We start from the raw sequence: 24,084 nt of genomic DNA, 5'->3' as shown, positions 1-24,084 counted from the left end.
GTGGCATCACTGACTCAATGGACATGAATTTGAGCAAACCCGGGAGATTCTGAAGGACAGAAAGCCTGGCACGCTGCAGTTCATGGGGTCACAAAGAGTCAGACAAGACTCAGTGACTAAAAAACAAACAAACAAAACAAAAGCTTAGTGACTGAACAACAAGCCACTTACCTTTCTTTCTCTTGCTGATTTCCTTTATCACTTCCATTGTTAATCAATGCAAGTTCATCTAATAATGATGTAGATTCCTTTGTAAACTTCTCAAAAACCTACAGTATGAGATTTTATTAACATATTAAGAATGACCTTAAAAGTTGATATGAACAGAAGGATTTCCAACAAAGAGCAACATAATTAGCCAGGTGGGATTCTGGTTCCAGCTTTGGGTATCTGAGTCCACAAGTCAATCACCAGAGCCCAGCAGTGTAAAAGACAAAAACCACCTGCTTCTTGCAACTAAGAAGACAAAACTGCTTCCTAAAACAGTGAGTAGTCTTAATGGATAAGGGATTTTTATAATTTAAATACACTAAGAAATTATTTTATTCCTCAATCAGATCAGTTTATATTTATTCCTGTTTCCTTAAGAAACATCTGCACCAACAATCCTTTTCACTATATGAACATTATTTAGACCAGTTCTAAGCCTCTAATTCCAGTTAAAAGAATATTTCTTTATGTTATTCTATTAATCATTCTGATTGTATGTAATAGTTTAAATGTTTTACATACAAGCATATAGCAGAAGAATAAAATAGTTATAATCCTAACATGATTTCTTAAAATATTTCTAAAAAGGGATTTGGGCAAGTCTGTGTATAACAAAATAGACACTTATTTGTCTAATATCATTATTCAAAATACGGTGAAAAAAGAACTGGTTATCCATTCTGATATATCCATTAACTCATTGTTCTCCAAAACATTAGCATATAATCTAAACTGAGTTAACTTAAATTTGTTCCTTTAGTCCCCAGCTGTTCAATTAAACAATAATGTATTTGTGTACAGAATAGCAGATTTCCAAAGTCTGTCCTGAGAAAGAAGATACATTTTCAGAAATAAATATCTTTTTTTTTTCCCAAGAAATAAATATCTTAACCTTGCTTTTCAACTCAAATTGATGTCTAAATATTTCTCTGAAAACAGTGTATCAACTAGATTATCTCTCAGGAAATTATGCTACTATGATTCAACTCAAAAGATTTACAACTTTAATACTGCTACTAATGACAACAGTAATAGTTAACACTTATAAGTCTGTCTCCAGAGTACCTGCTTTCAAGCATAACGCTATCATGTGGTACATGTTATATTTCTTTGGTTTTGTACAATGGAAAACAATCTACATTTTAGTGGATTAAAATGAAATAGCTATCAAAATATGTCTTATTTATATGTAATAACATGTTATCTCATTGTAATATACCAACCAGCCTCTTATTTAACCAATCCATGTGATCATAGGTGAGACTCCCACCAAAATCTTCCGTTAACTGGCATGGTTCTATATAACGAGTCAATTTATTGGCAGATACTAAAATAACCTATAAAGGTAAAAAAAAAACAAAAGAAAAAACCACTTAATAAGCCACTATTAATGTCAAGAAAAGTGATGAGGAGGTAATATCCAATATTGTTTCCAACATGATTAAATATTGTATAAATATTTAATAATACAACAGCATTTAAAAGCAATTAAATAAACTGTCAATACCTGTTAAGAAAGGAGCTACCATAATCCATTTCTAAAATCTCATTTTAAAAAAAGAGACTAGCAGATTAAATATTTTCAAAAATCTTATCAATATGAGTAATTTCTCAGTATAAAAATCAATCCCTTTAGTTGTTGTTCAGTCACCAAGTTGTGTCCGACTCTTTGTGACCCCATGAACTGCCTCACACCACGCTTCCCTGTCCTTCACTATCTCCCAGAGTTTGCTCAAACTCATGTCCATTGAGTCGGTGATGCCATCCAACCATCTCATCCTACATCCTCTGTCGCCCCTTCTCCTCCTGCCCTCAATCTTCCCTTATTTGGCACAATATTCAAACAGTGAAAACATATCTCCTGACAAATTGCTATCATATATCCCTTATAACTTAACATTTTAATGATATGTTATTCATTTGTTCAACATTCACTGTTTTGTGTTTGACTCTGTGACCCCATGGACTGTAGCCTGCCAGGCTCCTCCGTCCATGGGATTTTCTAGGCAAGAATACTGGAGTGGGTTGCCATTTCCTTCTCCATAGTGGACACTGCATTTATTTATTAGAAGTATATTTATTAGAAGTTCTAGAGCTGGGAATATATGGATGAAGAAGATGCTTCTACAAAGTAAATGAGGTGGGTTTTTTTTGTTTTTAAATTTATTTTTTATTGAAGGATAATTGCTTTACAGAATTGTGTTGCTTTCTGTCAAACCCAACATGAGTCAGCCATAGGTTACTTCTATAATATTCCAGAGAGTTTTGCACATTTTTATAAAATGAAGTAGATTAAACTTTTCCAGTTTATTTCTAAAACCTTTACTGAAAATACTGTAACTAAATCTAACTGTCTTCTCTTTGGTCATGGTAGCACAAAGGGCCAAAAGCTTTACCAGAATATCCCAAATGATTTCAAGTCCCTTTCCTAGGTTAAACATTATTACATGATAACTAGAAGGATACTAAGCCAGGAGCCAATTATTCCAGGTTTCTGTCCTAGCTCTGCCACAAATTCACTGACTTGTAGAAGATAACTTAAAGGAATTCACTCCAGGCTTATCCATGTGCCAAAGGAAGCAGCTGCATTAAATTATCTGTGATGTCTCTTTAAGCTCTAAGAGGTCACAATTCTAATGAGTTGTCATCCTATACATTTAATTTGGGCCATTTTCTCTAATAAATAACCTATCTTGCCCAGTGAAGACAGCAGTTGTCATCTTCTATCCACTCTGGTTAATCTCACTATATACACCTAAATACATTAAGATCCTTTGCAGTTCCTAAATACCTTAAAGTTCATTAGCAACAGATTTCAAGTTTAATAAGCCAAAGGGAGGGACTTCCTTGGTGGCTGAGTGGTAAAGCACACCCTGCTGATGTAGGAGATACGGGTTTGACCCATGGGTCAGGAAGATTCCCTGGAGAAGGAAATAGCAACCCACTCCAATATTCTTGTCTGGGAAATCCCATGGAAAGAGGAGCCTAGCAGGCTACAGTCCACGGTGTGGCAAAGAGTAGGACACGACTTGGCAATTAACAACAACAAAAGCCAAAGGGAAAATTCAGTTATTTTCTGCAAATTTATAAGTTCTGAATATTTCTTGTTTTTCCTAAAAATCAACTTAAATATTATTAGTACAGATTCACTTTCTTTCATGATGTAAAATACATTTGAGAATATACTATCTCTTACTAAATATAATTTTTTAAGTAGTTGGCTAAGATTACTGCTATTATGATATTTTTATTTATGCAAAACAAATATAAACAAAGGAACATGTAATTATGGAAATCTACATAAAACAAATTTTCTCCACCACTACAAAAATGTTTATAGAATCCATATTCTTATAAAATTCATTGATGGCTGTTCAAAGTGAAAACAATCCATCTGCTATGTAGCTATACCAAATTGCATCAACAGCAAAGGCATCTCAAAGCTAAACAAAGTCAAGGAAAAAACAACAACAGTTTAGTCAGGTGATCTGACTCAAAACCACCATCACTTCAAATTAACAATTTAGACAACTATCTACCGTGGTGAAACATCTTCATTTCCGCTGCAATAATCTTTTTATTGAGATGGTGAGAGTGAGGAGAAAGTGCAGAGGAGGCTGGCAAAACAGCCATAACTGTTTCTATTTTATTGCATAATATATGTTTCAAAAAAAACGAGGGAAACATTTTAGGACAAGTCTGCAACACTAGGAAAGAATCTTACTGTATGAAAATGGTTGTATCTAAGAATCATCTTTTCAAGGGAGTCAGGAGTGGCATCCTATGGAGGAAGGAGACCCTTTCTCTCAGCATACAGCTGGTGTTGTTTTCAACTGCCTTTGGAAAATGACACCACTTGCCAGAATGCAACATATGAACTATACCGACAACTGCTTCCAAGAGGACAAATCACCTTTTAACAGACAGCAAACTGAACTCTAAGCGACAGCAACCATCACAGAGGAATGTGATTTCACAAACATAATTTCAAATACACAAGCAAAAATATGATACTACATTTTTCAGAGCTGAGCACAGTGAAGTGAGGCTTTAGGTCTGAAGTGAAATTAGAATGCTAATTCTAACCCTAACCCTAATTTTAAAGGAAATTGTTTAGAGAAAGATTTCTGGACATTAGTAAATTATAGAAACAGATTAGAAAGTAAATAATCTATATATTAAAAAAAAAAAAAAAAAACTAACACATTTCCAAGTCAATGTGGTAAAACAAATTTGGATTCCCACGCTAGGTTATTTTCTCTCAAACCATTCATTGCAGCTTCTTAAATTACAAAAATTTATACTAGGAAAATTTCCTATATTCCCTTTTCTTTTAGTTCTTAAAGAAATCACTAATACGCCAAACCTGCACAAAAGTTAAAATATAAAACAATGCAAATCAGGGAGTCATTTTATCTTATGGGACATGTTTTATTACCTGGCAAAGAGGAAAATAAGAATAATTAAATAAAAATTCAGTCCTCCAAGGCAATCATCACCAAAATTAAAAAGAAAACTAGAAAATAAGAGTTCAAAACATATTGAGGTCACATGTATTATGTGTGACCTCTTTTTACCCTAAGATTCTAAATATGAAAACAGAGAAATAATGACACAACTGCTGAAAATTCTAATACAAAGTACAAAAGACACAAAAAGACACAGACTTTCCCAGCAGCTCAGATAGTAAAGAATGCAATTGCAATGCAGGAGACGTGGGTTCAGCCCGAGTCAGGAAAGAGAAGGGAAGGCTACCCACTCCAGTATTCCTGCCTGGATAATCCCATGGACAGAGGAGCCTGGCGGGTTGATAGGCCATGGGGTCACAAAAAAGTCAGACACAACTGAATGATTAACACACAAAAAGATACAAGTGCATAATAGTATTAGAACATTGATTTAAACATACTATCATCAGTTCTTTATTATTTACTATAAAACTTCCATATCTTTTGACATTTTCATCTACTCTAAAATGGTTAATTAATAAAAAGACCCATTTTGCTAGCTCAAAAGCAAATCTTCTTAAAAATCAACAATGTCTACTTGTGGAGAAGATGGGACCATGAATCTGACATTTCATTTTTCAAAAAATACTTAATACCATTTTCAGAGGAGTGGAATATTCCAGAAAATAACCCACTGTATCACTCTGAAGCGGCACTTCCCAGTTACAAAAATCTTCTATCATTCTACAGCAATTTTATTGCTTTGTCCAGAATATAATTTAGAAATAATATGCAATGAGTTTAAGTTTAAAAAGGGAATTCATTAAAATATTACTATTATAAAATACTGCATCAAAGTGAACTTCATAATACTATCTTAACATATACCAAAGTAAAAAGACCAATTTTGACTTTTCTCATCTACAAATGGAATTCATAATCTTTAATTTTAAAATAGTTATGTAAGACACAGAATGAATCGTAAATCATCTTTAAAATTATCTACTTTCATGTTGGACAAAATTACATATAAATTAGGATGAAAAGTGGTATTATGCCATCACAAACAGACGGGGAAAATTATTTTTATAACCTGATCTTTGAAATTTTACTTTTAAACACACACAAAAAATATTCAGTTGGTTTACTTTTATAGTTTTTTATATTTCCTTTTAAGCAATTATATGAGTACAGGTTTGTAAGCCTAGCCTGGTAGATAACTCTTTGTGTAGAAAGTCTTTCAGTCCCCATAATGAAGATCCAAATTTGATCTAATCACATTATATACTATCTTTTTTACCATAATTTTTAGAGTACTAAAGACATTATGATAAAGAAATAATAATTTTGGTGAAGTGAGTACAAGTTATTCATCAGGGTAATTGCTCTGAGTCAAATTTTGAGGATTATTACCATTCTTATGCTCCTTATTTATATATAAAAACTAGCAGTGAATTGTATGGTTTCTGTTATTGACAAGTGTTTCTTTTAAGTTAACCCACTATATCATTTATAATTTCCAGCTTAGTAATAAATTTAAATGACTGATAGATTTCCAAATGATTGATAGATTTCCATCTAACTAGTCAACTGATAATATTAGAAAGATTTTAAACTCAATTAAGCTGAAGTCAATTAAGCTTCAGTTAACTCAAATAGCTCAAAGATTTGAGTGTAAGATCTGGAACCTTAAAACTCCCAGAAGAAAATTCAGGCTGTAAGCTCCTTGACAGAGGTCTTGGCATTTCTTTCTTTTAATGTACACCAAAAGTAAAAGCAATAAAAGTAAAAATAAATAAGTAGGACTATATCATACTAAAAAGCTTCTGCACAGCAAAAGGAACCATCAACAAAATGAAAAGGCAACAAACTCAATGGAAGACAGTACTTGGAAATCATGTATCTGGTAAGGAGCTAATATCCAAAAACGGATAAAGAACTCACAACTCAACAGCAAAAAACAAACGCTCAATTTAAAAATGGGCAGACACATCAAGCTCCTGGCTGCCTCAGCTGCTCAGGCCGGGGAAGGCACAAAACACAGGCGCAGCCGAGTCCGCGCTTCTGTGGAACACCCGAGGGCTGGAACCGCGCGCAGCGCAGGGCACGCTCCGTATAGAGTAGCCGGGAGCCTGAGCAGCATAGAGGGGAAAGCAGCGCCCCTTCCTCCCCGCAGGGCGACGGAACTAGCGAACCTGAAAAAGAGACCACCTCCGACCGCCTGTGTCAGGGCGGAAATTAGACACTGAAGAGACAGGCAAACAGAAGCCAAATAAACAAAGGGAACCGCTTCAGAAAGGACCGGTGAAACAGATTAAAATCCCTGTAGGTAACACCAACTACACCGGAGGGGGCCTATAGATATCAAGAAGTGTAAACTGGAACGAGGAGCTATCTGAAACTGAACCGAACCCACACTGACCGCAACAGCTCCAGAGAAATTCCTACATATATTTTTACCTTTTTTTTTTTTTAATTAAAAAATTTTTTTCCTTTTCTTTTTTACTTTTTCTTTTATTTTCTTTTAAAATTCCCTATTACTCCCCCACTACTCCTTAACTTTCATTTTCATATATTTTTATGATTTTTTAATTAAGAAAAAAATTTTTTTCTTGTTTTTCTCTTTTCTTTTTCTTTTTCTCTTACTTTCTTTTAAAGTCCTCTATTACTCCTCTACTACTCCTTCATTTCATTTTCATTTCACTATAACCTTGCAAAAAAAAAAAGAGAGAGAAGCCCTATTTTTAAACTAAACTTCATATATATTTCTAAAATTATTTGTTTTTGTTTTTAATATTGTATTTTTAAGAGTCTAACCTCTACTCTAGATATTTAATCTTTGTTTTTCAGTATGTGATATAAATTTTGGACATTTAAGAATCCAATATTCAGTTCCCATTTCTATTCAGGAGTGTGTTGATTGCTCTCTCCCACTTTTGACTCTCCATTTTCTACCTCAGAACACCTCTATTTCCTCCTTTCCCCTTCTCTTCCCAATCCAATTCTGTGACTCTTTGTGGGTGTCTGGGTTACGGAGAACATTCTGGGAACAGACAACTGCATAGATGTGTCTCTCTCCTCAAGTGCCCCCTTTCCTCCTCCTGCTCTTCTCTATCTCCCTCCTCCCTCTCCTCTTCTTCATGTAACTCTGTGAAACTCTCTGGGTGTCCCTCACGGCAGAGAATCTTTTCACCATTAACCTAGAACTTTTATTATCAGTGCTGTATAGTTGGAGAAGTCTTGAGACTACTGGAAGAATAAAACTGAAATCCAGAGGCAGGAGACTTAAGCACAAAACCTGAGAACACCAGAAAACTCCTGACTCCATGGAACATTAAATAATAAGAGACCATCCAAAAGCCTCCATACCTACACCAAAACCAACCACCACCCAAGAGCCAATAAGTTTCAGAGCAAGACATACCACGCAAATTCTCCAGCAACGCAGGAACATAGCCCTGAGCGTCAACTTACAGGATGCCCAAAGTCACACATAACACAGAGACCCATCTCAAAACTCATTACTGGGCACTCCATTGCACTCCAGAGAGAAGAAATCCAGTTCCACACACCAGAACACCGACACAAGCTTCCCTAACCAGGAAACCTTGACAAGCCACTTGTCCAACCCCACCCACTGGGTGAAACCTCTGCAATAAAAAGGAACCACAGACCTCCAGAATACAGAAAGCCCACTCCAGACACAGCAATCTAAACAAGATGAAAAGGCAGAGAAATACCCAACAGGTAAAGGAACATGAAAAATGCCCACCAAGTCAAACAAAAGAGGAGGAGATAGGGAATCTACCTGAAAAAGAATTTAGAATAATGATAAGAAAAAATGATCCAAAATCTTGAAAACAAAATGGAGTTACAGATAAATAGCCTGGAGACAAAGATTGAGAAGATGCAAGAAATGTCTAATAAAGACCTAGAAGAAATAAAAAAGAGTCAATTAAAAATAAATAATGCAATAAATGAGATCAAAAACACTCTGGAGGGAACCAAGAGTAGAATAATGGAGACAAAAGATAGGATAAGTGAGGTAGAAGATAAAATGGTAGAAATAAATGAAGCAGAGAGGAAAAAAGAAAAAAGAATCAAAGAAATGAGGACAACCTCAGGGACTTCTGGGACAATATGAAACGCCCCAACATTCGAATCATAGGAGTCCCAGAAGAAGAAGACAAAAAGAAAGGCCATGAGAAGATACTCGAGGAGATAATAGCTGAAAACTTCCCTAAAATGGGGAAGGAAATAGCCACCCAAGTCCAAGAAACCCAGAGAGTCCCAAACAGGATAAACCCAAGGCGAAACACCACAAGACACATATTAATCAAATTAACAAAGATCAAACACAAAGAACAAATATTAAAAGCAGCAAGGGAGAAACAACAAATAACACACAAAGGGATTCCCATAAGGATAACAGCTGATCTATCAATAGAAACCCTCCAGGCCAGAAGGGAATGTCAGGACATACTTAAAGTAATGAAAGAGAATAACCTACAACCTAGATTACTGTACCCAGCAAGGGTCTCATTCAGATATGAAGGAGAATTCAAAAGCTTTACAGACAAGCAAAAGCTGAGAGAATTCAGCACTACCAAACCAGTTCTTCAACAAATGCTAAAGGATTTTCTCTAGACAGGAAACACAAAAAGGTGGTATAAATGTGAACCCAAAACAACAAAGGAAATGGCAACAGGATCATACCTATCAATAATTACCTTAAATGTAAATGGGTTGAATGCCCCAACCAAAAGACAAAGGCTGGCTGAATGGATACAAAAGCAAGACCCCCTATATATGCTGTCTACAAGAGACCCACCTCAAAACAAGGGACACGTGCAGACTAAAAGTGAAGGGCTGGAAAAAAATATTTCACGCAAATGGAGAACAAAAGAAAGCAGGAGTCGCAATACTCATATCAGATAAAATAGACTTTCAAATAAATGCTGTGAAAAGAGACAAAGAAGAACACTACATAATGATCAAAGGATCAATCCAAGAAGAAGATATAACAATTATAAATATATATGCACCCAACATAGGAGCACCGCAATAGGTAAGGCAAATGATAATGAATATGAAAGAGGAAATTAATAGTAACACAATAATAGTGGGAGACTTTAATACCCCACTCACAACTATGGATAGATCAACTAAACAGAAAATGAACAAGGAAACACAAACTTTAAATGACACAATGGACCAGCTAGACCTAATTGATATCTATAGGACATTTCACCCCAAAACAATCAATTTCACCTTTTTCTCAAGTGCACACGGAACCTTCTCCAGAATAGATCACATCCTGGGCCATAAATCTAGTCTTGGTAAATTCAAAAAATTGAAATCATTCCAGTCATCTTTTCTGACCACAGTACAGTAAGATTAGATCTCAATTACAGGAAAAAAATTGTTAAAAATTCAAACATATGGAGGCTAAATAACATGCTTCTGAATAACCAGCAAATCATAGAAGAAATAAAAATCTACATAGAAATGAATGAAAATGAAAACACAACAACCCAAAACCTATGGGACACTGTAAAAGCAGTGCTAAGGGGAAGGTTCATAGCATTACAGGCTTACCTCAAGAAACAAGAAAAAAGTCAAATAAATAACCTAACTCTACACCTAAAGGAACTAGAAAAGGAAGAAATGAAGAACTCCAGGGTTAGTAGAAGGAAAGAAATCTTAAAAATTAGGGCAGAAATAAATGCAAAAGAAACTAAAGAGACCATAGCAAAAATCAACAAAGCTAAAAGCTGGTTTTTTGAAAAAATAAACAAAATTGACAAACCATTAGCAAGACTCATTAAGAAACAAAGGGAGAAGAACCAAATTAACAAAATTAGAAGTGAAAATGGAGAGATCACAACAGACAACACTGAAATACAAAGGATCATAAGCGACTACTACCAGCAGCTCTATGCCAATAAAATGGACAACTTGGAAGAAATGGACAAGTTCTTAGAGAAGTATAACTTTCCAAAACTGAACCAGGAAGAAATAGAAGATCTTAACAAACCCATCACAAGCAAGGAAATCGAAACTGTAATCAGAAATCTTCCAGCAAACAAAAGCCCAGGACCAGATGGCTTCACAGCTGAATTCTACCAAAAATTTAGAGAAGAGCTAACACTTATCTTACTCAAACTCTTCCAGAAAATTGCAGAAGGTAAACTTCCAGACTCATTCTATGAGGCCACCATCACCCTAATTCCAAAACCAGACAAAGATGCCACAAAAAAAGAAAACTACAGGCCAATATCACTGATGAACATAGATGCAAAAATCCTTCACAAAATTCTAGCAAACAGAATCCAACAACATTAAAAAATCATACACCATGACCAAGTGGGCTTTATCCCAGGAATGCAAGGATTCTTTAATATCTGCAACTCAATCAGTGTAATACACCACATTAACAAACTGAAAGATAAAAACCATATGATTATTTCAATAGATGCAGAGAAAGCCTTTGAGAAAATTCAACACCCATTTATGATTAAAACTCTCCAGAAAGCAGGAATAGAAGGAACATACCTCAACATAATAGAAGCTATATATGACAAACCCACAGCAAGCATTACCCTCAATGGTGAAAAATTGAAAGCATTTCCCCTGAAATCAGGAACAAGACAATGGTGCCCACTCTCACCACTACTATTCAACATAGTTTTGGAAGTTTTGGCCACAGCAATCAGAGCAGAAAAAGAAGTAAAAGGAATCCAGATAGGAAAAGAAGAAGTGAAACTCTTGCTATCTGCAGATGACATGATCCTCTACATAGAAAACCCTAAAGACTCTACCAAAAATTACTAGAGCTAATCAACGTATATAGTAAAGTTGCAGGATATAAAATTAACACACAGAAATCCCTTGCATTCCTATACACTAATAATGAGAAAACAGAAAGAGAAATTAAGGAAACAATACCATTCACCATTGCAACAAAAAGAATAAAATACTTAGGAGTATATCTACCTAAAGAAACAAAAGACCTATACATAGAAAACTATAAAACATTGATGAGAGAAATCAAAGAGGACACAAACATATGGAGAAATATACCGTGTTCATGGATTGGAAGAATCGATATTGTCAAAATGACGATAGTACCCAAAGCTATCTATAGATTCAATGCAATCCCTATCAAGCTACCAACTGTATTTTTCACAGAACTAGAACAAATAATTTCACAATTTGTATGGAAATACAAAAAACATTGAATAGCCAAAGTAATCTTGAGAAAGAAGAATGGAACTGGAGGAATCAACCTGCCTGACTTCAGACTATACTACAAAGCCACAGTCATCAAGACAGTATGGTACTGTCACAAAGACAGAAATGTAGATCAATGGAACAGAATAGAAATCCCAGAGATAAATCCATGAACCTATGGACACCTTATCTTTGACAAAGGAGGCAAGGATATACAATGGAAAAAAGACAACCTCTTTAACAAGTGGTGCTGGGAAAACTGGTCAACCACTTGTAAAAAGAATGAAACTAGAACATTTTCTAACACCATACACAATAATAAACTCAAAATGGATTAAAGATCTAAATGTAAGACCAGAAACTATAAAACTCCTAGAGGAGAACATAGGCAAAACACTCTCTGACATAAATCACAGCAGGATCCTCTATGACCCACCTCCCAGAGTAATGGAAATAAAAGCAAAAATAAACAAATGGGACCTAATGAAACTTAACAGCTTTTGCACAACAAAGGAAACTATAAGCAAGGTGAAAAGACAGATTTCAGAGTGGGAGAAAATAATAGCAAATGAAGCAACAGACAAAGGATTAATCTCAAAAATATATAAGCAACTCCTGCAGCTCAATTCCAGAAAAATAAATGACCCAATCAAAAAATGGGCCAAAGTACTAAACAGACATTTCTCCAAAGAAGACATACAGATGGCTAACAAACACATGAAACGATGCTCAACATCACTCATCATCAGAGAAATGCAAATCAAAACCACAATGAGGTACCATTACACGCCAGTCAAGATGGCTGCTATCCAAAAGTCTACAAGCAATAAATGCTGGAGAGGGTGTGGAGAAAAGGGAACCCTCTTACACTGTTGGTGGTAATGCAAACTAGTATAGCCGCTATGGAGAACAGTGTGGAGATTTCTTAAAAAGCTGGAAATAGAACTGCCATATGACCCAGTAATCCCACTTCTGGGCATACACACCAAGGAAACCAGATCTGAAAGAGACACGTGCACCCCAATGTTCATCGCAGCACTGTTTATAATAGCCAGGACATGGAAGCAACCCAGATGCCCATCAGCAGACGAATGGATAAGGAAGCTGTGGTACATATACACCATGGAATATTACTCAGCCATTAAAAAAATTCATCTGAATCAGTTCTAATGAGATGGATGAAACTGGAGCCCATTATACAGAGTGAAGTAAGCCAGAAAGATAAAGGACATTACAGCATACTAACACATATATATGGAATTTAGAAAGATGGTAATGATAACCCTATATGCAAAACAGAAAAAGAGACACAGATGTACAGAACAGACTTTTGGACTCTGTGGGAGAAGGCGAGGATGGGATGTTTTTGAGAGAAGAGCATCGAAATATGTATATTATCTAGGGTGAAACAGATCACCAGCCCAGGTTGGATGCATGAGACAGGGTGATCAGGGCTAGTGCACTGGGAAGACCCAGAGGGATTGGGTAGAGAGGGAGGATCGGGATGGGGAATACATGTAACTCCATGGCTGATTCATGTCAATGTATGGCAAAACCCACTACAATATTGTAAAGTAATTAGCCTCCAACTAATAAAAATAAATTTAAAAAATAAATAAAAAAAATAAAAATGGGCAGACAGCAAACACATGAAAATGTGTTCAACACCACTAATTATTAGAGAAATGCAAACCAAAACAGTGAGGTATCACCTCACACCAGTCAAAATGCTGTTACTGCTGTTGCTAAGTCACTTCAGTCATGGCCAACTCTGTGCAACCCCACAGACGGCAGCCCACCAGGCTCCCCCGTCCCTGGGATTCTCCAGGCAAGAACAGTGGAGTGGGTTGCCATTTCCTTCTCCAATGCATGAAAGTGAAAAGTGAAAGTGAATCGCTCAGTCATGTCCAGCTCTTCGCACCCCATGGACAGCAGCCTACCAGGCTCCTCTGTCCATGGGATTTTCCAGGCAAGAGTGTTGGAGTGGGTTGCCAGTGCCTTCTCTGAAATCAGTCAGAATGGCCGTCATCAAAAAATCTACAAACAATAAATGATGGAGAGAAGGTGGAGAAAAGGGAACCCTCCTACACTGTTGGTGGGAACGTAAACTGATACAGCCATTATGGAGAACAGTATGGAGATTCCTTAAAAAATGAGGAATAAATCTGCCACATGACGCAGCAACTGTGCTACTGGGCATATACTCTGAGAAAGCCGTAAACAAAGAAGACACATGTATTCCAATGTTCATAGCTGCACTCTTTACAGTAGCCAGGACATGGAAGCAACCTAGATGTTCATCAACTGATGAATGGATAAAGAAGATCTGGTACATATACAGGGAAATGTTACTCAACTATAAAAAAGAATGAATCTGAGTCAGTTCTAGTGAGATGGATGAACCTTAGAGCCTGTTATCATAGTGAAGTAAGTCAGAAAGAGAAAAACAAATATACTATATTAACATATATATGTGAAATCTAGAAAAATGATATTGATGAACCTATTTTCAGGGAAGGAAAGGAGATGCACAAGTAGAGGATGGACTCATGGACACAGTAGGGGAGGAAGAAAGTGGGACGAATGGAGAAAGTAGCATCAATATACACATACTATTGGGTATGAGATGGACAGCTAGTGAGAAGTTGCTGTGTCACACAGGGAGCCCAGTCTGAAGCTCTGTGATGACTTGGAGGGAGGGGAGGTGGGAGGGGAGGAGAGGAAACGGAGGGAACGTATGTGTAATTATGGCTGATCTGTGTTACTGTATGGCAAAAACCAACACAACAAAAAAAACTTTTTTTAATCTAAATAAAAACAGCATGGAAGTTCCTCCAAAACCTCTTTACCTTCTGGCTAAGTCAGAAGGAGAAAGATAAATAGCATCTCATATGGGGAATCTTGAAAGCTGGCAAACAAAAACAAGCTCATAAATACAGAGAACTGTTAGGTGGGGTGGGGTGTGAAGAAATGGGTTAAGGGGATCAAAAGGTATAAAGAAAAAAAAAGCTAATGTATTACAAAGCAGAGACATCACTTTGCCGACAGAGGTCCATATGGTTTTCCAGTAGTCAGGTACAGATGTGAGAGTTGGCCATAAAGAAGGCTGAGCACCGTAGAATTGGTGCTTTTGAACTATAGTGCTGAAGAAGACTCTTGAGAGTCTTGGACAGCAAAAGAGATCAAGCCAGTCATCCTAAAGGAAATTAACCCTGAATGCTCACTGGAAGGATGGATGTTAAAGCTGAAGCTCCAATATTCTGGCCACCTGATGCAAAGAGCTGACTCACTGGAGAAGACCCTGTTGCTGGGAAAGAATGAGGGCAGAAGAAGGGAGTGACAGAGGATGAGATGGTTGGATGGCATCACCAACTCAATGGAGGTGAGTTTGAACAAACTCAGGGAGATAGTGAAGAACAGGGAAGCCTGGAGTGCTGCCATTCGTGGGGTTGCAAAGAGTAATATACAAATGAGCAACTGAACAACAGCAACATTTTAAATGAAAAAGAAATTGCTTATATTTTTGAAAAGGGGAAATTTTTAAAAATGAATTCTTCCTTTAAGCATTTAATAACTTGGAAATAATATGGGAAAACATTAAAAAAAAAAAACCACTAGTCTTGGTTAGGAACACAAAGCTTACAGAGAGATTGATATTAAAATCAGTAGTATCAAATTTAAGAAAGTAGCTTCTATTATTCTGCATGCAATGATTTGAATGTTCAGGAAGACTCTTGAGAGTCCCCTGGACTGCAAGGAGATCCAACCAGTCCATCCTAAAGCAGATCAGGCCTGGGTGTTCATTGGAAGGACTGATGTTGAAGCTGAAACTCCAATACGTTGGCCACCTGATGCAAAGAGCTGACTCATTGGAAGAGACCCTGATGCTGGGAAAGATTGAGGGCAGGAGGAGAAGGGGACAACAGAGGATGAGACGGCTGGATGGCATCACCGACTCAATGGACATGGGTTTGGGTGGACTCCGGGAGTTGGTGATGGACAAGGAGGCCTGGCGTGCTGCAGTTCATGGGGTCACAAAGAGTCAGACATGACTAAGCGACTGAACTGAACTGATGTCACTAATGTTCAAATTCAAATTTTACAAAATATAATTCTATTAAAAATATACTTCACATATCAGAAACACTATCTAAATCTTAGGGAATGGGCAAAAGATATTCTTGGGTGTTTGTTCATGCAGAGCTAGACTCGTGACTTTAACCGACTTTCTATGGACTAATCAATAGGTACTAACTTTGATAGGGGCAAGGGGTAAATTTTAGATTTTATTCAAGAGAAATGCAAATAATGTATGATTAGTGGATTTTTAAAAATGTTATTTACACTAAAATAATTTTATTTATGTGTGCAAGATCTAAAATGAAAATGTGTCTCTGTGTGCTTAGTACAAATTCATGTGGATGCTATGTTATACACATACTATTTCAATAGTATAAATTTCTGTTCAGTAGGGTAACAGAATCTCATAGTTTAGGATTTATGGATTAGGACATTAGCTAGTATTTTGTCTACTTTGGCAATCTATCCTAAATTCCTCAAGTGCTCTTTGAACCACACCTCACAAATTACTGGTAACTTCATTAGTTAATGAGTTGCATGATGTGTCTGACTTATGCTTATTTTATAGTTACATGGGTGTCATGATTTTAGCCTTATGAAAATCACTCTTTAGCATATGCTTTATCTTATCTATTCAGGGACGTGGTGGGGATCATATCCTAATTTTTAAGATCCCCTGGAGGAGGAAATGGAAACCCACTACAGTATTCCCGCCAGGAGAATCCCATGAACAGAGCGGCCTGGAGGACTACAGTCCATGGGGTTGCAAAGAGGTGGGCATGACTGAGCGATTCAGCACGCACAAGCAATGTTAATTATCCTCAAATATTCATCTCCATGAATATCTTAGTATGCATGGATATAATTAAAACCTTAAAGAAAAGGATTACTGGTTATATTTAAAGTAGTTATCACTTTAATAAGCAGAAATTTAAACTTTAGATATATCTCCAGGGAAATCTGACACCTGGTAACAAGTGCAAAGTGACCAGAGTAAAATGGAAGAACTACAAGATGGAGGGAAAAATACTACCTATGTGAGTTTCTCAAACTTCTGCCAAGTCCTTTCAAAGGAAATAAAAACATAACATTTTAAAAATAAATATTTTTTAACATATTTACATAAATAATATTTTTCCTTTATTTTACATATGTTAGAGAGAGGTTAAGACAAGACAAATTAAATAACTAAACCACAATATTTTACTAACTAGCACATACCATTTTTCAACAAGTTTGAGGAGAAAGGTATTTATCATATGGTTTTTAATCAAACATTTATGAAGGTTTTCTGGAATCTAATTTACAGAAAGACCCAAAACTTATTTCTGCTTTACTCCTACTCTTCCATCTATAACTAAAATACTTATCTTTCCCTAATAAAATATTCTCAAAGAATCTAACACTGAACCTTTCACTCTGAAGGCACTCAGATGCTTTTACTTTTTAAATTTTATTCATGATAACAATGTGTGTGCAAGATCTAAAATGAAAGTGTGTCTCTGAGTGCTTAATACAGATTCATGTGTATGTTATCTGTTATACCATTTCAATGTGTATATTTAGTTGTATCTGTCGGTTGGGGAATAGTTTTCTCTCTAAAGAAAATAATTTTCTGCAAAAACTAGAAAGAAGTCAAAAGTGATGGTACCAGAGGTATTCTTGACAGAAACATGAAGGAAGTCTGGCCCTGGATCCTAACACTGGTATGGCCTCAAAAAGAGAAAAGGATCAGATGCAGTAAAAGAAGAAATAAGACAAGAAAACAACTTAGAATGGTGGTTAACATTACTGCTCTTACTGGTTAACATTACCAGTAAAAAGAAAAAAAAAATTTTTGACCTTCATGAATGACAGTAAAGAATGAGAAAATAAGATCCTTTTGATTTTGAGTTTCTCAATTTAAGATTAATGCCAGCACTACTTCAATTTTACCTTGTCATTAGACAGACTGTATAGATGCTATGAACTAACCAGCAAAAGGTACCAAAGCACCAGGTATGTTACTGAAGGTCAGAAAGCACTGGAATATCTGAGCTGCTAAAAAGGAAAATGAACAGGTATGTATCTGTTTCAGAGACAGGAAGGATATATAAAGAAATATTTAGATGACCCATGAGATGTCCTGAGATGAGGAACAGCTGATGAAAAAACTAGGAAACTGAACAAGAGGAAGGTCATCCAGAGGGAAAAGAAATAGGATAATAGGCAGGAAAATACGAAATCATGGGAACAAGCTGTCATTAAAATGACAACTGGATATTTATTTGATGAATATTGTGGACAGCTGGTAATAAATCTCTGTGATGAATAATTCAATAAGGTAAAACATAAACTTTTGCTTATAGGAATGCCAGCAGTCATAACAGTTATTCTTTTAAAAATATTTGGAATACATACAAAAACATAAGCTCAATTATGACAACTCAAACGATCCAAAATAACATCAAGAAAAGTAACTGTTAATCAAACAAACATCTATAATGAATTTAATTATACATAGTTCTAAGTATCATTTAATGACTGGTTTTGAATTGCCCCTTAAAGTAGATTATGTTTGGTGGTCTATTAGCCAGCATTTGAAATTACTCTCATCTCATTAGGACATCAGGCTTTTAAATAAGTGTCTGGTGCTTATTTACTTATCCAGCTAGAAAAATAGCTGTATCTCTTCAATATCTGAAAGAAATATACTGATACAAAAAGCTGTAAAACCATAGTTTTAAGACTAAGTTAAAATTAAACTATCTATGATATCAGTTCAAGGCAGATAGGAATTCTCTGTCTTCCATTTTACCCTCCAAGATGCAAGGTATTTAACCATCACAAATTCACATAGCATGAAACCCAATTAGGCACAGCATTTCTGAGCAGATGCCTACACTTAAGCAGGATGTGACAAGTTCCTCACGAAAGGGATCTCTGCTCCTACTTGGTGTTCACAGCGTTAGCTTCTGAGCTACTGGCCTCTGTCCACTTTGCATTCCATCAGAGCAACATTTCCTGCATGACCCTGGCATAAAAAGCAGACTTACCTGCCTGAATGAAATACTCACCATGGCTACATGCAGGCCTCCTGCATTCAGCTTTTGCTATCCTCCCTCAGTACACTTTTGACCATCCTCCATGGGATGCAGTTTTCCATCTAGCAATTAGGCTAACCCCTTTCCTAACGTAATCCAACAGCCAGGGCTGCCTTCCCTTACACTGCTGGCCAACAGTTTCCAGTAAGTCTACGTCACAGTCAAATCAACCCATGACAAAAGTTTGCCAGATAATACTGAAAATCAAAACATCTGTCTTCTGCTTAGAACATGTAGAAAGATGGAAAGAGCATTGCTCCAATCCTTACAAAAAAAACAAAATAATGCAAATTAATCTGAAAAATGACAACTTTTTAACACATCATAGAGTTAAGTCCACAGGAAAACCAATAAAGACCATCCTTCAAGGACAAATGGAGGGGGAACACTTGCTTAACCGGGAAAACACCAGGTATGATACAAGTCAGGTTAAGAACTCAGCCAAATTTCCCAAAGAATTGCTAAAGGCCAAATACGGTTTGGTATAAAGGTACTGAACCTGCTGGAAACAGAGATACAAGAATTCAAACACACCTGCAGATGCTTCTCCACAGACTTCTCAGAGACTCACGAGAAGACTGTGGGTAGGTAGGTAAGAAATTACAAAAAAGACCTGGGGGAAGGGGACAGCAACCACCAACAGAAAGGCAGGAGGCTGAAGCACAGCCCGGATTCCTCAACTTTGTCATCCCTGGGGAACAGGAACTTTCAGGTGCTGAGGGAAGCCAGTGACTCAGGATGACCTTTGCTGTTTTGTTTTTTAATCACTCAATTGTGTCAGATTCTCTGCAACCCCACAGACCACAGCCTGCTAGGCTCCTCTGTCCATGGGATTTCCCAGGCAAGAACACTGGAGTGGGCTGCCATTACCTTCTTCAGGGGACCTTTCCAATCCAGGGGTCAAACCCACCTCTCCTCCTTGGCAGGTGGATTCTTGACCACAGCTGCTGCTGCCGCTAAGTTCCTTCAGTCGTGTCCAACTCTGTGCGACCCCCAGACGGCAGCCCGCCAGGCTCCCCCGTCCCTGGGATTCTCCAGGCAAGAACACTGGAGTGGGTTGCCATTTCCTTCTCCAATGCGTGAAAGTGAAAAGTGAAAGTGAAGTCGTTCAGTCATGTCCACTCTTTGTGACCCCATGGACTGCAGCCCACCAGGCTCCTCCGTCCATGGAGTTTTCCAGGCAAGATCTTTACCACTGAGCCACCTGGAAAGCCCTTAGAACACAAATAAAACCCCACTGCAGCTGGGAGAAGGGGAAAGAAAGGTCCTCTATCCAAGTGGAGGCAGGAAAATATTCTGAACCCAGACTGCTACAGTCTTCCTAAAGCTGGGAAAGCGGGTCCTAGACCCTCTAGACCCTGGGTCCCAAAGCATTCCTAAAACCGAAGCTGAGTCAGAACAAGAAAAAAATGAACCACGGACAAACACTGAGTAACAAGTAACAGCAGTCTATTGCTGAGGGACGTGCAAAGAGAAACGTTTTCTGAGACACAGGCACAAAGGAAGATCTACAGCTGAGGATGAAACAAACACTAACTCTAGAGGAGTCTGAGCCTCTAATGCCCTGAGGAAAAGAAGAGCAATAGCCAAAGCCAAAGCCAGTTCAACTCCTGTCTAGACTAAATCAAGCCCTCCCCTGTCCCACCAAGAGCCCAGCAAAAACAAGATGGGCTCATGTGCAGGTACAAATACAATTTATCTCAATCTTTACTGTCTAAACAAGATGTCCAACATACAAAAAGAATGAAAACAACACACTGTCAAGAACAAAAACCAAATAATATAACTAGAGTAAGAGAGACCCAGATATTGGAACCATTAGCTAACGAATTAAGACAACTATTATTTTTGCTTGCAGTTCTCAAGGAAGATCTGCAAGACAACAGGCAAAACAGACAGGGATTACAGCAAAGAGACAGAAACCATCAGAAAGAATCCAGAAGAAATGCTACAAACCAAAAACACGATAAAGGAGATAAAGTCCATTTACAAATGGCTCATCAACAGACTCAACACAGCCAAGGAAGCAGGCAGTGAACTTGAAAACAGATCAACAGAAAATATCCAAACTGAAGCAGAAAAAGAAAAAAAAAGGGAGGGGGATAAAATAGAACACCAACCTAGAATGGTGAGAAATTTTCATATTGTCTAACATACATGCAATAGGAGTTCTAGAAAGAGTAGAAAAATAAAATGAGGCAGAGGATATATTTGAAAAGAAAATGTCTTAAGAATTTTCCAAAATTGATGGCAGAAGTCAAACCAGAGATCCAAGAAATGCAGCAAACTAACAGAATTAACAACAAATAAAACATTTAAAATAAAACTGCTGAAAATAAAAAATGAAGCAAAAATCTTAAAGGTGGCCAAGGAGATTTAAAAAAAAGATATATAACCTATAGAAGACCAAAGATACAAGTAACAGCAGAGTTCTCAGAAACCAAGGAAATGAGAAGGCAAAGATATAGAAGGTGTGATATAGTTAACATGCTAAAAGAAAAAAAATCAAATAATGGAAAAAAAAAAAAAAAAAACTATACCAACTGAAAATAACTTTCAAACCTGAAACAGAAATAAACATTTTTTTCAGGCAAACAAAATCTAAGAAAATTCAAAGACAACAGACATGCAATGCTAGATATGTTTAAAGGAAGTTCTTTAGGCAGAAGGACTACACCAACCAAAAAGCTGAAATGAGTAATACTGGAAATATCATAAGTGAAGACAGACATGAAATTAATTTTTTATTTTAATTGCTATAAAGATATTATAGCAAAAATAGTAGCAGTATATTGTGTGCTTACAGTATAGTGAAAGTAAAATGTGTGAAAACAATGGAGGGAAGTATTAGAGATATACTGTACTAAGGGATTACCAGTGTTAAATGGTATATTATTTGAAGATAAGACTCCATTAATTAAAGATGTATACGATAAACCCAGGGCAACCACTGGAAAAAATTAAGATATAAATTTCCAGTCAATAATGAAGATAAAATGTAACGATAAAAATAATCCAAAAGAAGGCAGAAAAAGAAAAACTACATAAGATCTAGCAAGATACAAGATTTTAATCCAAACATATTAACAATTAATTAAATATAAATGGTCTTACAAACCACTACAAAGACAGAGACTGTCAGACTGGATATGAAAACAAGACCCAACTAAACCCAATCTATTAAAACCACCACAGTAAACGTGACTGAAAGGAGCCTGGGCAGCTAAAGGAGTCTCGGTAGTGTCAGACAGTGTGTGCCTCAGAGCCAGGCGTATCAGCGTGGATAACAAAAGGGCATTTAATAATGAAATCTTAACTAGTCACCTCAGTAAGAACTTTAAAACACATAAAGCGAAAACCAACAGAAACGAGAGGACAAATACACACACAATTATAGTTGGAGAGTGTAATACCCCTCTTTCAGTAACTGGTAGAATGAGCAGATGGAACACCACAAAGCCCATAGAAGACCTGAACAACACCATGAACAATCTTGATGGTTGCAGATCACACCACGCACAGAAGCAGAATAAACATGCACAGTACATGGAGAATACATGCACATGAGGAAATCAGCAAACAGAGCATATACCGGCTCAAAAACCAAATCTTAACAAATGTAAAATAACTGAAGTCATTAAATATATATTGTCAGACAATAATTTACATAAGTATTAACTCAAAATAGATCACAGATCTAAATATAAAACCTAAAATTATACAACATCTAAAACAAAACATAAAATCTTCGTGACCTTGGCTGAGGCAAAGATCTCTCAGCTATGATACCAAAAGCCTGATTCATAAAAGAGAAAGTGTAAAATCCAGATTTCATCAGAATTAAAAATCTTCTTTAAAAACGCTGTTAAGAGAATGAAAAAGCAAACAACAAATTGAGATGCAATTTTTGCATATGGCATATCTGATAAAGGATTTCTATCCAACACACATAAATAATTCTCAAAAGCCTTATTATTTTTTAAAAGAATGAGTAGAGGTGAACAGACATCATGAAAGAAAGTATATGGATGGCTAACACGTACTTAAAAATATACTCGCATCATTAACCATTAGAGAAATGCAAAGCAAAACAATACTGATAAACATCTACATACCTACTAGAGTAGCTATAATTTAAAAACAAAATCTGATAATACTAAGCGCTGCCAAGATGCAACTGGGACTTCACACAATTTATGGGAATACAAGATGATACAGCCACCTTGAAACTGTTGGTTTGGAAGTTTCTTATAAAGTAAATAAACATACACTTACCATATGACCCAACAATCCCACTCCTAGATATTTTATCTCTTAGAAATATTTCATACAAAATCTATACACGAATATTTACAGTGACTTTATTTGTAATCACTAAAACCTGAAAACAATCCCAAATGTCCTTCAATCAGGGAATGAATAAACAGACTGTGGTATATCTACATAGTGGATTACTACCTACCAATAAGAAAGGAACCATCAATACACCCAACAACACAGATGAATCCCAAACGCAAATACATATGTGAAAGAAGTAAATTTAAAATGCTACATACTTTGTCATTTTACTTATATGGGATTCTGAAAAAGGCAAAAAACACAAAACATAAAACAGATCAATGGTTGTCAGGGACTAAAGATGGAAGAAGGAGTTGACTAAAGAACATGATAGAATTTTTGGAGTGATGTAATATTCCCTGGATTTCTTGACTGTGGTGATAGTTACAGACCAGTCAGTTGGTGTTTATCAGAACTCTCAGAACTGTACACTAAAATGGATGAATCTTATACTTAGAGTACAGGAAAAATGCTACACATTTTTAAGATATTTCATGCTACCTCATTTAAAAAAAATTTTTAACTAGACTTTATTAAATCTTAAGACACCTTGAAGACTTCCTCCATATCAAAAATACACTGACTTTATTGAAAATAAAAATGACTATTGTAGTATGGCAAAGTCCACAATGTGTCTTCGTTGCCTGACTTCTGTAAACATTCCAAGGCTCTAGATTCTACAGGGTGGGGTT

At 36.4% G+C, this 24,084-nt stretch overlaps 1 protein-coding gene across 4 annotated transcripts in view; it reads right to left on the bottom strand.

Annotated features, from left to right (window-relative positions):
- Positions 1 to 24,084, bottom strand: part of SESTD1 (SEC14 and spectrin domain containing 1) — a 139,788-nt gene that overhangs the window by 48,628 nt on the left and 67,076 nt on the right. For all 4 annotated transcript variants that reach the window (XM_070475940.1, XM_020903883.2, XM_070475941.1 and 1 more), the window contains 2 exons: positions 1,434 to 1,547; positions 172 to 269 (listed from right to left, as the gene is read on the bottom strand). In XM_070475940.1, coding sequence (XP_070332041.1) covers positions 172 to 269; positions 1,434 to 1,547 — 212 coding nt within the window. The remainder of the gene's footprint in view (positions 1 to 171; positions 270 to 1,433; positions 1,548 to 24,084) is intronic.

Source organism: Odocoileus virginianus, chromosome 13, assembly GCF_023699985.2.
Source record: "Odocoileus virginianus isolate 20LAN1187 ecotype Illinois chromosome 13, Ovbor_1.2, whole genome shotgun sequence".
NCBI classification, from domain to species: Eukaryota; Metazoa; Chordata; class Mammalia; order Artiodactyla; family Cervidae; genus Odocoileus; species Odocoileus virginianus.
The sequence above is the reverse complement of the archived record's forward strand: the minus strand, read 5'-3'. Positions and strand labels throughout refer to the sequence as shown.